Source organism: Phaseolus vulgaris, chromosome 9 (genome assembly GCF_051622355.1).
Source record: "Phaseolus vulgaris cultivar YP4 chromosome 9, ASM5162235v1, whole genome shotgun sequence".
NCBI lineage: Eukaryota > Viridiplantae > Streptophyta > Magnoliopsida > Fabales > Fabaceae > Phaseolus > Phaseolus vulgaris.
Genome location: NC_143506.1, coordinates 11,978,492 through 11,989,798, shown reverse-complemented (window position 1 = coordinate 11,989,798; position 11,307 = coordinate 11,978,492). Strand labels below are relative to the sequence as shown.

General features: G+C 34.4%; 2 protein-coding genes across 8 annotated transcripts; both read right to left on the bottom strand.

The window, feature by feature from the left end:
• Window positions 1-486: 486 nt before the first annotated feature.
• On the bottom strand, window positions 487-4,387 carry LOC137823199 (uncharacterized). 7 transcript variants are annotated; one of them, XM_090294857.1, is made up of 5 exons: window positions 4,263-4,387; window positions 4,083-4,148; window positions 2,275-3,223; window positions 1,505-1,535; window positions 487-1,398 (listed from the first exon to the last, which is right to left on the bottom strand). In XM_090294857.1, the coding sequence occupies exons 3-5, from the start codon at window positions 3,162-3,164 to the stop codon at window positions 1,375-1,377; spliced, it is 945 nt and encodes a 314-aa protein (XP_090150983.1). In that variant the 5' UTR covers window positions 3,165-3,223; window positions 4,083-4,148; window positions 4,263-4,387; the 3' UTR covers window positions 487-1,374. The 7 variants fall into 7 exon arrangements, with proteins under 7 accessions (XP_090150983.1, XP_068484466.1, XP_068484467.1 ...); XM_068628365.2 differs by lacking the exon at window positions 1,505-1,535; XM_068628366.1 differs by lacking the exon at window positions 1,505-1,535 and having other exon boundaries at window positions 3,327-4,148; window positions 4,263-4,378.
• Window positions 4,388-5,336: 949 nt separating this feature from the next.
• On the bottom strand, window positions 5,337-9,563 carry LOC137823198 (Tetratricopeptide repeat (TPR)-like superfamily protein). The gene is made up of 9 exons (XM_068628363.1): window positions 9,415-9,563; window positions 8,796-9,029; window positions 8,349-8,580; window positions 7,589-7,739; window positions 7,077-7,299; window positions 6,901-6,992; window positions 6,456-6,591; window positions 5,846-6,177; window positions 5,337-5,626 (listed from the first exon to the last, which is right to left on the bottom strand). Exons 1-9 carry the CDS (start codon window positions 9,459-9,461, stop codon window positions 5,376-5,378), a joined length of 1,698 nt encoding a protein of 565 aa, XP_068484464.1. The 5' UTR covers window positions 9,462-9,563; the 3' UTR covers window positions 5,337-5,375.
• Between the last annotated feature and the right edge of the window lie 1,744 nt (window positions 9,564-11,307).

Sequence of the window (11,307 nt, the reverse complement as noted above, 5' to 3'; positions counted from 1 at the left end):
ATTTAAATAAAAGTTTTCAAATAAGATTTTCTCTAGATACAGAAACACGGACATGGGGAAACTTTCATGGCAACATGACTAGCCTTTCCGTACCCCATTAGATATTTGATGTGTAGTGATACTGTCACTGGGTGTTATATAATACTATTAGTGATGATGTAAGGTACACTCAAACCCTTCTAACCACATTGGTAACAACATTATTATTATCGGAAGATCATTGTTTTCTAAATGTTTATCTTAGTTGGTCTGTTCAGATGCAAATAACAAGCTATTTACTAGTACATGTATATATTGATGGGTATAACCGTTACTCTCCTTGAAGGTCAAGTTGACAAGAGAAGTCAAAGACTAGTCTCAAACCACAGAAAAATAAGCACGAACTGCATTTTTAAATACAAGAATAGGATTGGAAGAAAAGAGGAAGACACAAATCAAAACCCAGAATGATGAAGGCTAAGAATAATAAAAGGAGTTAAAGAAGAATTGAAAGCTAAGGGTGAAGTGATACTCAACAAAGTGAGAGGAAAACAGATGGAGCACCTAATATGGCAATGATATCCATCTCTGACCCACAGACCTGACTAACTATTTTGACCGTTTACATATTTCAAGTAACTAAGTACATTTGATACTTAAAAGAAAACTTTATACATAACTACTAAACGTATTCTTTCTGCACTACAACCACAACAAAGCCTTTTCCCAATAGGTGGACGTGGATCTTTCTACACTATATGTTCTTAAACATATACAACTAATGAATGAGGAATATGCACAAACTTAGGCATGGAAACCATGGATAACATTGTATATCCACTCCTGTGAATCTTTTCAGCACAACAGAACTCAAATTCCAGAAAAGCATAGCAGAAGCATGACATTAATGCTAGTCAATGTCTGAACCAAGATGTCCTCTATAACGGTGGAAACATCCATCCCATGGTCCAACCGAGAAGCAAACCAGCACCAGCAAGGCCTACTCCCACCGCAAAAGCAACAACACACTTTGTAATCCCACATCTTCTGTTACTGTTCTTCCGCTTCCCAGCTTTGTCACGACTCTTCTTAAGCAGCATTGCCCTGCATGGGGTCCAGGGTAAGGATGCTGGAAAAAGATCTAGCAATGACTGGTTTTTGTTTCGGAGTTGCAGGCAGAGGTTCTCCAACTGCAGCATGTTGAGCCACTGCTTGTAAGCAAAGAGCTGTGATGCCTGTCGAAAAAAGAGACTCAGGATGTGCTCCTTCTCGCTGTAAGCTTGCTGTGCTGCTTTCTCAGCCTCTCTTGCTCTTGTTTGAGAGTAACACAAAGCCTTCAACAGCTCAGACATGCTACTGTTCTCAGAATTTATGTGGCATCCTTTGTTGCTTGAACTAGAATCTGTGCTCTGGCTGAAACTGAACATTTGCAGCATAGTTTGTTATTGAATTGATCATAGAATAATCATGAAATTTCAACTCAACAGTATAAAAGTTATAAGAAAAAATTCCCAAAACACGTTACCAAGTGTGTGTTTAGTATGCTTCCTAAATTCCTACACAATTAATAAATGAAACAGTGTTTCATTAGTCGGGAATTCAATATATCTAGTACAACAATTATGATCTATCATTGTATCTTAAATTTCCAAGAATGGAGCGCCTGTGCACATGTTCAAGGTCAGAAGGAAAAACATATCATTCAAGGAATCGAAATATAGCTTGAAAAGAGAGCATCCACATATATTTCTAAAATTTTAGAAAAACCATCTATGCTTTTTTTGGTGAATTAAATTTATAAGTTATTTTATTTCCTACACTTGTTGGTAGTTCTATACATTCATACAGTTAGTTTCTTATCATGTACAAAAGCAAGTTTAAATTCAGTTAAATTTGTAAATCATCAAATTCCCTGATAGCATGAGATGGATAACTAAAAGCACTTTTAAATCCGTAATGGCAAGCAGTCAGAGCCAAACATCTGTCGAAATAAAAAATGGATTTCATATAAAATAATGCGTACTATCTCGAATGAAAAATGTAAGGTTTGGAACCGATAACTAGCTTCACACTCCCCAATCAATAGCATTGAAAACAGCATAGATACAAAGTACCTCAAAGTAGATAGCATCTACAAATAACAATCCTTAACCCTAGTCAAACTTAATAGTTAATTGGGAAGTTCAATATTTCAAACACGACAAAACATCAAATTTTTTACAAAATAGACCGACCATCATGGCAAAGATTGCAGAAAACAAGTAAAAAATCGTAAAGTATGCCTCTATCCATTACCTGGAATGCTTGTTTGACTCCTGAAATGAACAATCAGAAGTGGATATTCCCGTTGTATAACCATCTGCATCAGAAGATTGATTCAGAGATGATGGTAGAATCTTATCATGGTCAACACCTTTAGGGTAGGGAGGTCTCTGACTGACATGATTAGTCTGGGGATGCGGAAGATCACAATTCTCAATATGCTCAAGTGACTTCCGAGCAACCAAGGAAGCCAACTCGTCTTTTCCAGCAGTGCGCCACCAAGGCCCACTTTCCTCAGCTCCCATCAAATGTGATTCTAAATCAGATGATGTCATTTTAACTTGTTCAGAGACCAAGAAATTGGAAATTTCAGAATCCATAAAACGACTGTCTGAAAAACATAGTTCCCCCTGATCTTTATTCTTAGGAGTAAAATGCAAATCAGTATTCAGTGAAGCCTCAAATTTTGGCATTCTGGTATTGTTGTTCTTCATACATCTAGGAGAGACATGCCGCGGGTGCTCTACAGATAAATTAGCACTTTCCAAGTCAGAAAAAGTATCGAAGTCTTTGACCAATTGATCTGCCCCACGCTTGACATTTCCATTAAGCAATTCAGCATAGAAGGCACCAAATTCAGACTCGTAGGAATTCAGATGTTGACATGTATAATTTGATTCATCACCCAAATCACTTTTCACATGTAACCACCATTTCATTTCTGGTAGTTTATCAGAATTCAGATCATGGGGCATGCAAACTGAATTGGCATGAATGTGGTCATTAGTAGAATCACAAGGAACCCAATCAGATACTAATTTTTTTGAAACTGGTGAAGGATGACCCGAAGTATTCAGGGGAATGCAGAAATCTTGAGTAAAACAATTAGCTGTATAGGGTGCCTTCCCTTCTGCTGACGCCATTGCTGCTAGTCTCTGAATAATGATCAGTTTTAAGAGGCAACTTTTGGAGGATCCGGCTTCTGTTGATTCAGTAAGACACAAACTCAAAACATTACATTATTACATACAAACTAAAATCCCAATGAAATGTGAAATATATACTGTACGAGACCAACAAATTACCAATATTTCAATTTAGATGAAAAAAGTTTTGTGAAAGCAGAAGGAACACAGGAATAGTAGGTCCACCAGCTCTAACAATTGTTGCCAAAATCCCACAAAAATCATTGTAGAATGTTGATTATCAATCCTATTTCTAATTCCCTATCATTAACAGAGAAAGAACATTCATCTTCAAATACGAGTCAAGCAGGAAAGCAAGAAGACCAAAAGATCAATGACTCCACAAAAATTTCTTTTGGTAGAAGAGAAGAAATCTAACAAGAGCAAACTTTCTTTGCTCTTCTTTTCCCAGGAAGACCTAAGTTGCAAGAAAACTAATTGTCAAAGCACCATCGACTGGAGTCATGAAAACCCAAAATCAATAAGAAGCTTTTGATGAGTAATATATAACCAATGCAATGCAACAGTCAAAAAAGAAAAAGAAAAAAAACTTCGGGTGGTTAATTGAAAGACAAGGAACATGTCGATTTTGGGTGTTCTAAATTCCGCTTAGAGATTCTGGAAGAAGTGAATGTCTCCGATAGAACATCACACATATGTCAACTTTCTCGAATTCTCTTGGCAGTTACACGCTCAAACTATCAAACCTCAGAAAAGGGAAACAACAAAGATCTATATATATAAATCCCAACAAAAGAATATAAAAGGTGCAGCGAAACTTAACAGTACAAACTACATGAGATCCCAAAGAAGCAAGGACAAGAATATTCAGTTAACTGATTAAAGGACACAGAGAGAGAAAGAGAGAGAACTTGCCCTGATTATCATCTGTAGTGAACTTCCTTGTAACACTGAAACATGTTTGAGACTTTGCTTGTACACCTGTCCAAGAGAGAGTGCGTGTTATGCACTGCTAGTATTTGGAAAGCATGGTCCTTGTATTTGGAACCATCTCAAAGAAAAAAAAAAAAGAGTATCAATAATTGTGTTACTTACACCCATGCTCCTAAATATCTATCTTTTTTGTTCCTTCTCATAGTCAACATCCCATGCTTTCCGAATTACTGTTCCCTCATCCTTCTATCCCACTCTTTCTATAACATCAATTGGTGTGCCCTCAATAAATACATTTACTTTTTCTTTTATAGTGTTGATTTAAGTTTTTTTTTAATTATATTATTCATTTTAAAATTATTAAATCAAACTAAAAAAACATAAAAAATTGTATTTTTCTTTGTATAACTTCTTTATTCTCTTTCTTGTCCAAGTGTCCAGATTCTGTGAACTTTGTGTCACCATCGTTCTCAACGTAGTTTGCAAAGGCTTCTAACGGTGACACCTACGCAGCCCCTTGTGACTCTTCTTTGGAAATATTTTGCTTATTTCTGGTAAATAATACAACAATTTTAATTAACTTTTATCTTTTTTATAGTGAGTATTAAATATATTTTATATTTTAAGGCATTAAGTACTAGATCTCTTTAAATGTACCACAATTATTTATGCCATTATCTTTTTTCTTATTTCTGCTTTGATGGAGGGACAAGTGTATGCTTTTATTCCTGTTTCAGAAATAGTATTCTCAGGTGATAATTGTTTACTCCTCTTATTTAATTAGTTATCCCTTTTTTCTAATTAAAAAACGATGCTTAGATTTTCATCCTAAGCATTTTATTTAATTAGTTGGACGTCACTCTCGTATAGGATAACTTCCACTCAGGATTTTCTCTCTACAATCCTCACCCACTTTTTTGCATTTTACTAGTCAAATTCATCTTCAAACAATTTTTTAAGCTCTCAATTTAAAAAAATAAACTAAATCAGACGCATGCTTATCAATTACTTTACAGATTATATATTAATAATAATTTGTGATTAGATGACTATTGTTTCACACTGACACAGTTAAACTCTAATTTTAAGGAGTGTCTAAATTGCAGACTAAACCCCACCGTGAGGCTCATGTGAATGTTGATTAAGCTCAAAAAAAAAAGAAGCACTAAGGCCGTATAGGTTCCTCTCACCGAAAAGCAATGCATGGAAATACTTGGAGAAATACTTACAGCAGGGTAAACATCACAAACAATCATAATCATCACATAATACCCCTTAGTAGTTAACGATCTGATTATACTTTTTCCTAAGCACAGACAATCTTCTATGAAGGGTAAGCTTTTCATCTTTCTTCCCTAGTTTATCCAAGTAGTATACAATTTTTTTCAGGCTAACCAAAACCTCCTCACTTTCATATCCAAATTCTCTTTCTTGGATACTCAAGATCCTTCTAAGCAGCTCGAGCAACTCACTGTCATCCTTACCAAGTCTGGTTTGAATAGACACCAAACAATCCAACGCCTCCCCTGCCATGCATAACATATGATAAATATCAATTTCATCCCAAAAACTTAAAAGAAATAGGAAACTTAAGGCTCAGTTTTTCCCCTTCGGTGCAAGAATAGTATTACTACGCTCATCAGTGAAATGCAACACAATTAATTGAATGCCCTGAATTATGAATAACTCGATCCTAGATTAATTTGAGCCTGACCAGGTTTTCAATGAAGTATGGGAAGGCTTACCAACAGGAAGGGAATTTTTTCCAAAGGCCTTCTCACGGATCCGCAAAACCTCCAGTGCAAGTTTCTCTGCTTCTTCATCCTTTTTCAAATGGTAGAGTGTAACTGCAAGATGTAACATAGGAAAGCTGATGGACTGGTCATCAGTTCCCTTATGCTTTATCATGATTTGCAAACTTCTTCTCAACAGGTGCTCGGCATCTGCATAATTCTTTGACCGTGAATACGAAGTTGCAAGATTTATCATGTGCGTCACCAGGATGGGGTGCTCCTTTCCTTTGTGCCTCTCAGTGATCCACAAACACTCCTCTAATAGCTCTCTGCCTTCTTGTCCTCTTTGAGTTAAACAAAACAAATTCAAAACCAACCAGCTTTGACGTTTTAATCTTACTTTCTTTCCTTCCTTTTGTTTTTTGTTTTTTTTTTTTGGGGGGGGGGAGGGTTTAGAGAGAAGGGGGTGTTTAGGAGGGTTATATATAGCAAAACCATTTATATAGAAACAAAAGGCGATACAAATTTATTCTATGTTGTTAATTGTTAGACTTTATTCTTAAACACCCAAAAAAACACTTGAACCTATCGTTAACATAACCAAGGTTATAAGGAAGCTCACCTCCCAGCGGCATGAAGTAATTCAGATAGATCCACCCTCATCTTTTCCATTATACTGTCATCTGGTGACAAGTAATTTGAATCCTTCATGACCTGAATAGCACGTTTAAACAATTGTATTGCTTCATCTGATTTCCCTGAAAAATTATTGGTACTCACATCACATCAATAAGTAGACAGGTCTCAAAGGGACCGTGCGTGGACACCGTTTACATCTAAATAACAAATAGCATCAGCAAAGTAATTTCCATGATAACTTAAGACCAAATAAGTTTGAATGCTGGTGTTTATTCCATCATTTCTGCAGGACACACCATACATTAAAGAAATCATAATCAACACTAGTTAACTGCGCGATCAGGAAAGAAATTAAAATAAAGGGGATATAAATATAAATGGAATATACAAAGAACAAATAAATTGTATATGCAAGTTTACAAAGTTACCTTGAGCACTCTTAACTCGGGCTAGGGAACTCATAGCTATCCCAATTCTTCCATCATTTTGTCCATATAATTTAGTGTATATGTCGAGAACTCTATAAACCAAACCAAAATATAAGTAATATAGAAGAAAGCAGAGTCAATAATGCACTGGATATGGAAGGAGAAACTAAATTAACCTAGTAAAATGAGTTTCAGCGTCATTGGCTCTCCTTTCTTTGAGTAAAAGATTGCCAAGGCTAAGTAAAGGTACAACCAAATCCTTACTTTGGGCACCTCTACTTGATCCCAAAAGAGTGATCACACGCTGGTAAATCTCTATGGCTTTTGTTGCTTTTCCGAAAGAGCCAAGAACTTTTGCCATACCCAAACAAGGCGTGACAAGTAAAGTACTATCCTTACCTAAAAGAAGAGATTATATTATTGAGAATATAATTTTTTTATGAAAACGAATTTAAAAGCAAATTTAGCTTCACCACAGATAATTTCTTCTAAGGTATCTGGAGATTGAAACCGTTAAAAATAATTTGTAACTAGACATGCACAACTGAAAAATCTCAAGAAAATAGCTCCAGATTTCCAATCAAAGAGATAAGCAACACAACATAACCACAGGCATAGTCCTTCATAACAGGTAAATAAAATCAAATACTAAATAAAACTAACATTACTAACTGAAAAATGTTCTCACCGTAGGTCCCCTCCATAATGTAGAGAGCCCTCTGATATGTGTCCAATGATTTTTCAAACATGTTCAATGTTGCGTACATACTTCCCATATGCATAAGTATTGAATCCAGACGAGGTGCATCATCCTTCAAATTGTCAACAACTTCTTTCATCTGGCCATGAATGAAAATATTAGAATGCACTCCACAGAGAAAAGGGAACAACACAAAGAGGTGTGCAAATGTAACACTAGCATTTCAGCAGAAATGTGAAACATATAACTACTTTCGATTTTCATTTGGGTATATACAAACTAAGACATACACAGAGGAAACTATTTCAGTACAAGGGAATCAAACATGTGATACCAATATAAAATTAGTAACCACTAGTGGAAACCCTCAGCCTCATGCAAGAATGTCAGTCAAGAAGAGTGATTGCAAATAACTTTACTGCATACATTTTTGGCGAGCAATGACCATTTATTCATTCTAGCTCCAGAAACCATGACAATCATTAACTCATGTTAGAAAACAAAAATAAACCGACAATTGACTTCTTCATTATACTCTTACACCATCTCATTATAGTAAAATCTGGGTGCTATTAGTTCTTCATAAATTGGTATGCTGAAGTCTTACTCTAGAACAGTAAAAAATTCGTGCAGATTCTGAGAGTTCAACTAATGGCATACCATGCAGACATAATTTAAGTTACCCAACTAGACAATATATTGAAAATGACAAAAGAATGAACAGGAACAAAAGGAAAGGGGGAAATACCATATCCAACAAAGATCCAACAAATTTTAAGTCTCCAACTGCCATGTAACCTAGTGCTATGACATCCAAAATTGCAGCTTCTTCTATGCCTTTAGTACCTGCATTCAGGCTCTCTTTGACGGCTTCGTAATTAGCAGTTAGCAGGTCTATAGCATCATTTTTGTTTCCCATCCTAATCATTCTCTTCACTTCATCAAATAACTCTTCCAATTCTCTTTCTAAACTGCCAATTCTGTAGAATGTGAAATTTCCAAAGCCAAGGGACATTGCCAATTAGAAAATGAACAATTTAAGTTATAAAGATGTTTTATCCTTAGAGGATAAAATTCCAATACATTGGTAAGAAAATTAAGGCACAGAATTGAAATTTGGAAATACTTGAAAATACAACAGGCATAAACAGTAGAAAAAAAGGGAAAGAACAATATCATTTGAACCAATTCCCACCTCTGATGGTCATTTGGAGCTGAAAATCCTGAATAAGCATCACTATGTGGGCCTGTCCCATCACATTCCAATGACCCAACTGAAGATCTTGCGATGCGGACCCGAACAGAAGCAGTCCTAATGGGAATAATGTAAAGCTTTTGATTGTAATTTTGCCTTTGATTACAAACCGAGAAGCATGCTATGCTTTTCAACTCACACAAAGATAGCATATGCGGAAGCTCTTTGCTTGTCCTAGTAATATATACCAGAAGACATTAAACCAAGCCATCACAAATTACTGTAATCAGATATGTACATTACAATGAAGAGTAGACAACAAAAAAAATGAGGATAAAATAACCAGAAACCATGCATCACAGATTAAACATGTATCCAAGCCGAAGACTCACCTGAATTATTAAAAGAAATTCTGCAGTGAACAATATTCATTTCTTTAATTATTGGTAGGTTTTGAGTTATTAAAGTGCATAAATTTCAATTAATAAAGTTGAAGTTGTTATCCTGTGGTGATTCATTGCAGGGAAGAAAAAAGTGGCATGGAACGGAAGTAGCATAGTTGGGAGAAGCAAAGCATTAGCACAACACAACTTAAACATGGAAAGAACAGAAAGAGAACCTGATTCCGGTGAAAGAGTGCGAAGGAAGAAGACATGAACCTTTCATCGTCTTCCTCTTCCTCCTAGGATCAAACCTTAGCAATTAGCATAGCATAGCATACAGCAATGTTAGAAACGGATAAAGCGCATGTGTTTTTCGGGGCTTGTTATGATATTTTGGGCCTCCATTTCCATTCTAATTTGAAAGTAAATTGTTGTTTACACCTCCCAACTTTACTAATATACACTATCTCATATAGTGTAAAGGTTGTTGGTCTGTTAAAGAAAACTGATTTCCTAAGTTTTCCCAACAAATGACTTCCACAAAATACTTTCCGAAATTAAAATTTTAACATTTTAGAGAGCATGTTTTAAAAGTTCTGAAATTTTTGACATTTCACAAAATTACTTTCCAATCTTTTTTAAAAAATTAACATTTTGAAAAGTGGTTTTTAAAAAAAAATTAAAAACCTAAAAAAATAGGGGTGTAAAGAAAATATTTTTGTACTCCTATGCTTAGGATAGACAATAAGTTGATATTTTGTTTTAAAAAGTTTGACAACTTCTATAAAGATAAAAATAATGTAAGAATTATATTATTTGTCATAAATGGGTTGGCATCACTATTGTTATGCATGATATGGTTGTGCAACATTTCACACAATTCCGTATTATGGAACTAAACAAAAACTAAATAATATTTGGAAAGACACATGGATGACAATGGTTTGAGTATATCTTTAAGAATGAGGCAGTGGATGCTATTGAGATTTTTACCACGACATAGTTCAAAAGCTGGGAATGGATTAAGAGTAAGTTCCCTAAAGCAAAATTTTCCTATGTTGAATGATGTGTGTGTCCGTTATTTTGCTTGAAATCTGTGTGTTAAAGGATTTGTTAATCAAAACTTTTTTCTGTATTGATGGTGGGAGTACTAAAGCATAGACAAAGAACATAAACTACTTCTGTCTTTTAGTTTATATAGGTGAGGCAAATTGTTTTTTATCAGATCCACTTTTCGAGTAGCACTTGTGTTCATGCTAATCTTTGCAGTTATACTAAGCACTATCACTATCACTATCACTAAGCACCATCACCTGCATCATCACTATCACTTTTTGGAAAGTAATATCTTTTTGAAGCATGTTCTGTCTTAGGTGGTATGTCAAACTCTTGACTCGTCAGATGACTTATGGAATGGAGTTCAAGCTCAATCCCATGTACTACTAAACATATGTTTTTTTGGATCCTAAAGCTGGTATATGTATAATAGTTTTTCTTTTAACCTTTATTGTAATAGTTAAGTGGTTAGTGATAAAGGGTTATGAGATCAATCCATTTTGAGTTTAGGGCTAGAATGTTAAGTGGATGAGAGTAATGTTACTCAATGTACTAATTTAATTTTTCTTTTTTATAAGTGTTGAAACATCCTTAAAATATTTTTTTTTATTCTATTTATTTGTGGATAAAATAAAACACCTAAACTAATAGAATAAGAAGATGAAGTATATAATATAATATATATATATATATATATTTAAAATATAATTATAAAAAATAACATATCTTTTGTCTCAAAAAATATTATCAAGAAATCACATAATGTCTTAAATACATTTATCCACCTCAACAAATTTTAAAAAATCACAATCAAAATATAAAACATTACCATTTCTAAAAAAAACAAAAACTTTTTAGTAAGTTCACCTTAAATTAACAATTAATTAGATATTTAGGGTTTAGTTGCTTGTACAAATTCAATAAAGTGTTATACAGAAATATCTATTCATTATTTACTATTTGATACCTAGATACAATATCATTCTCACATTGCTTTCAAAACTCAATACCACAATACTTAAATTATATTATATTATCACCTAACTAACTATCTTTCACACAATCATATCAAC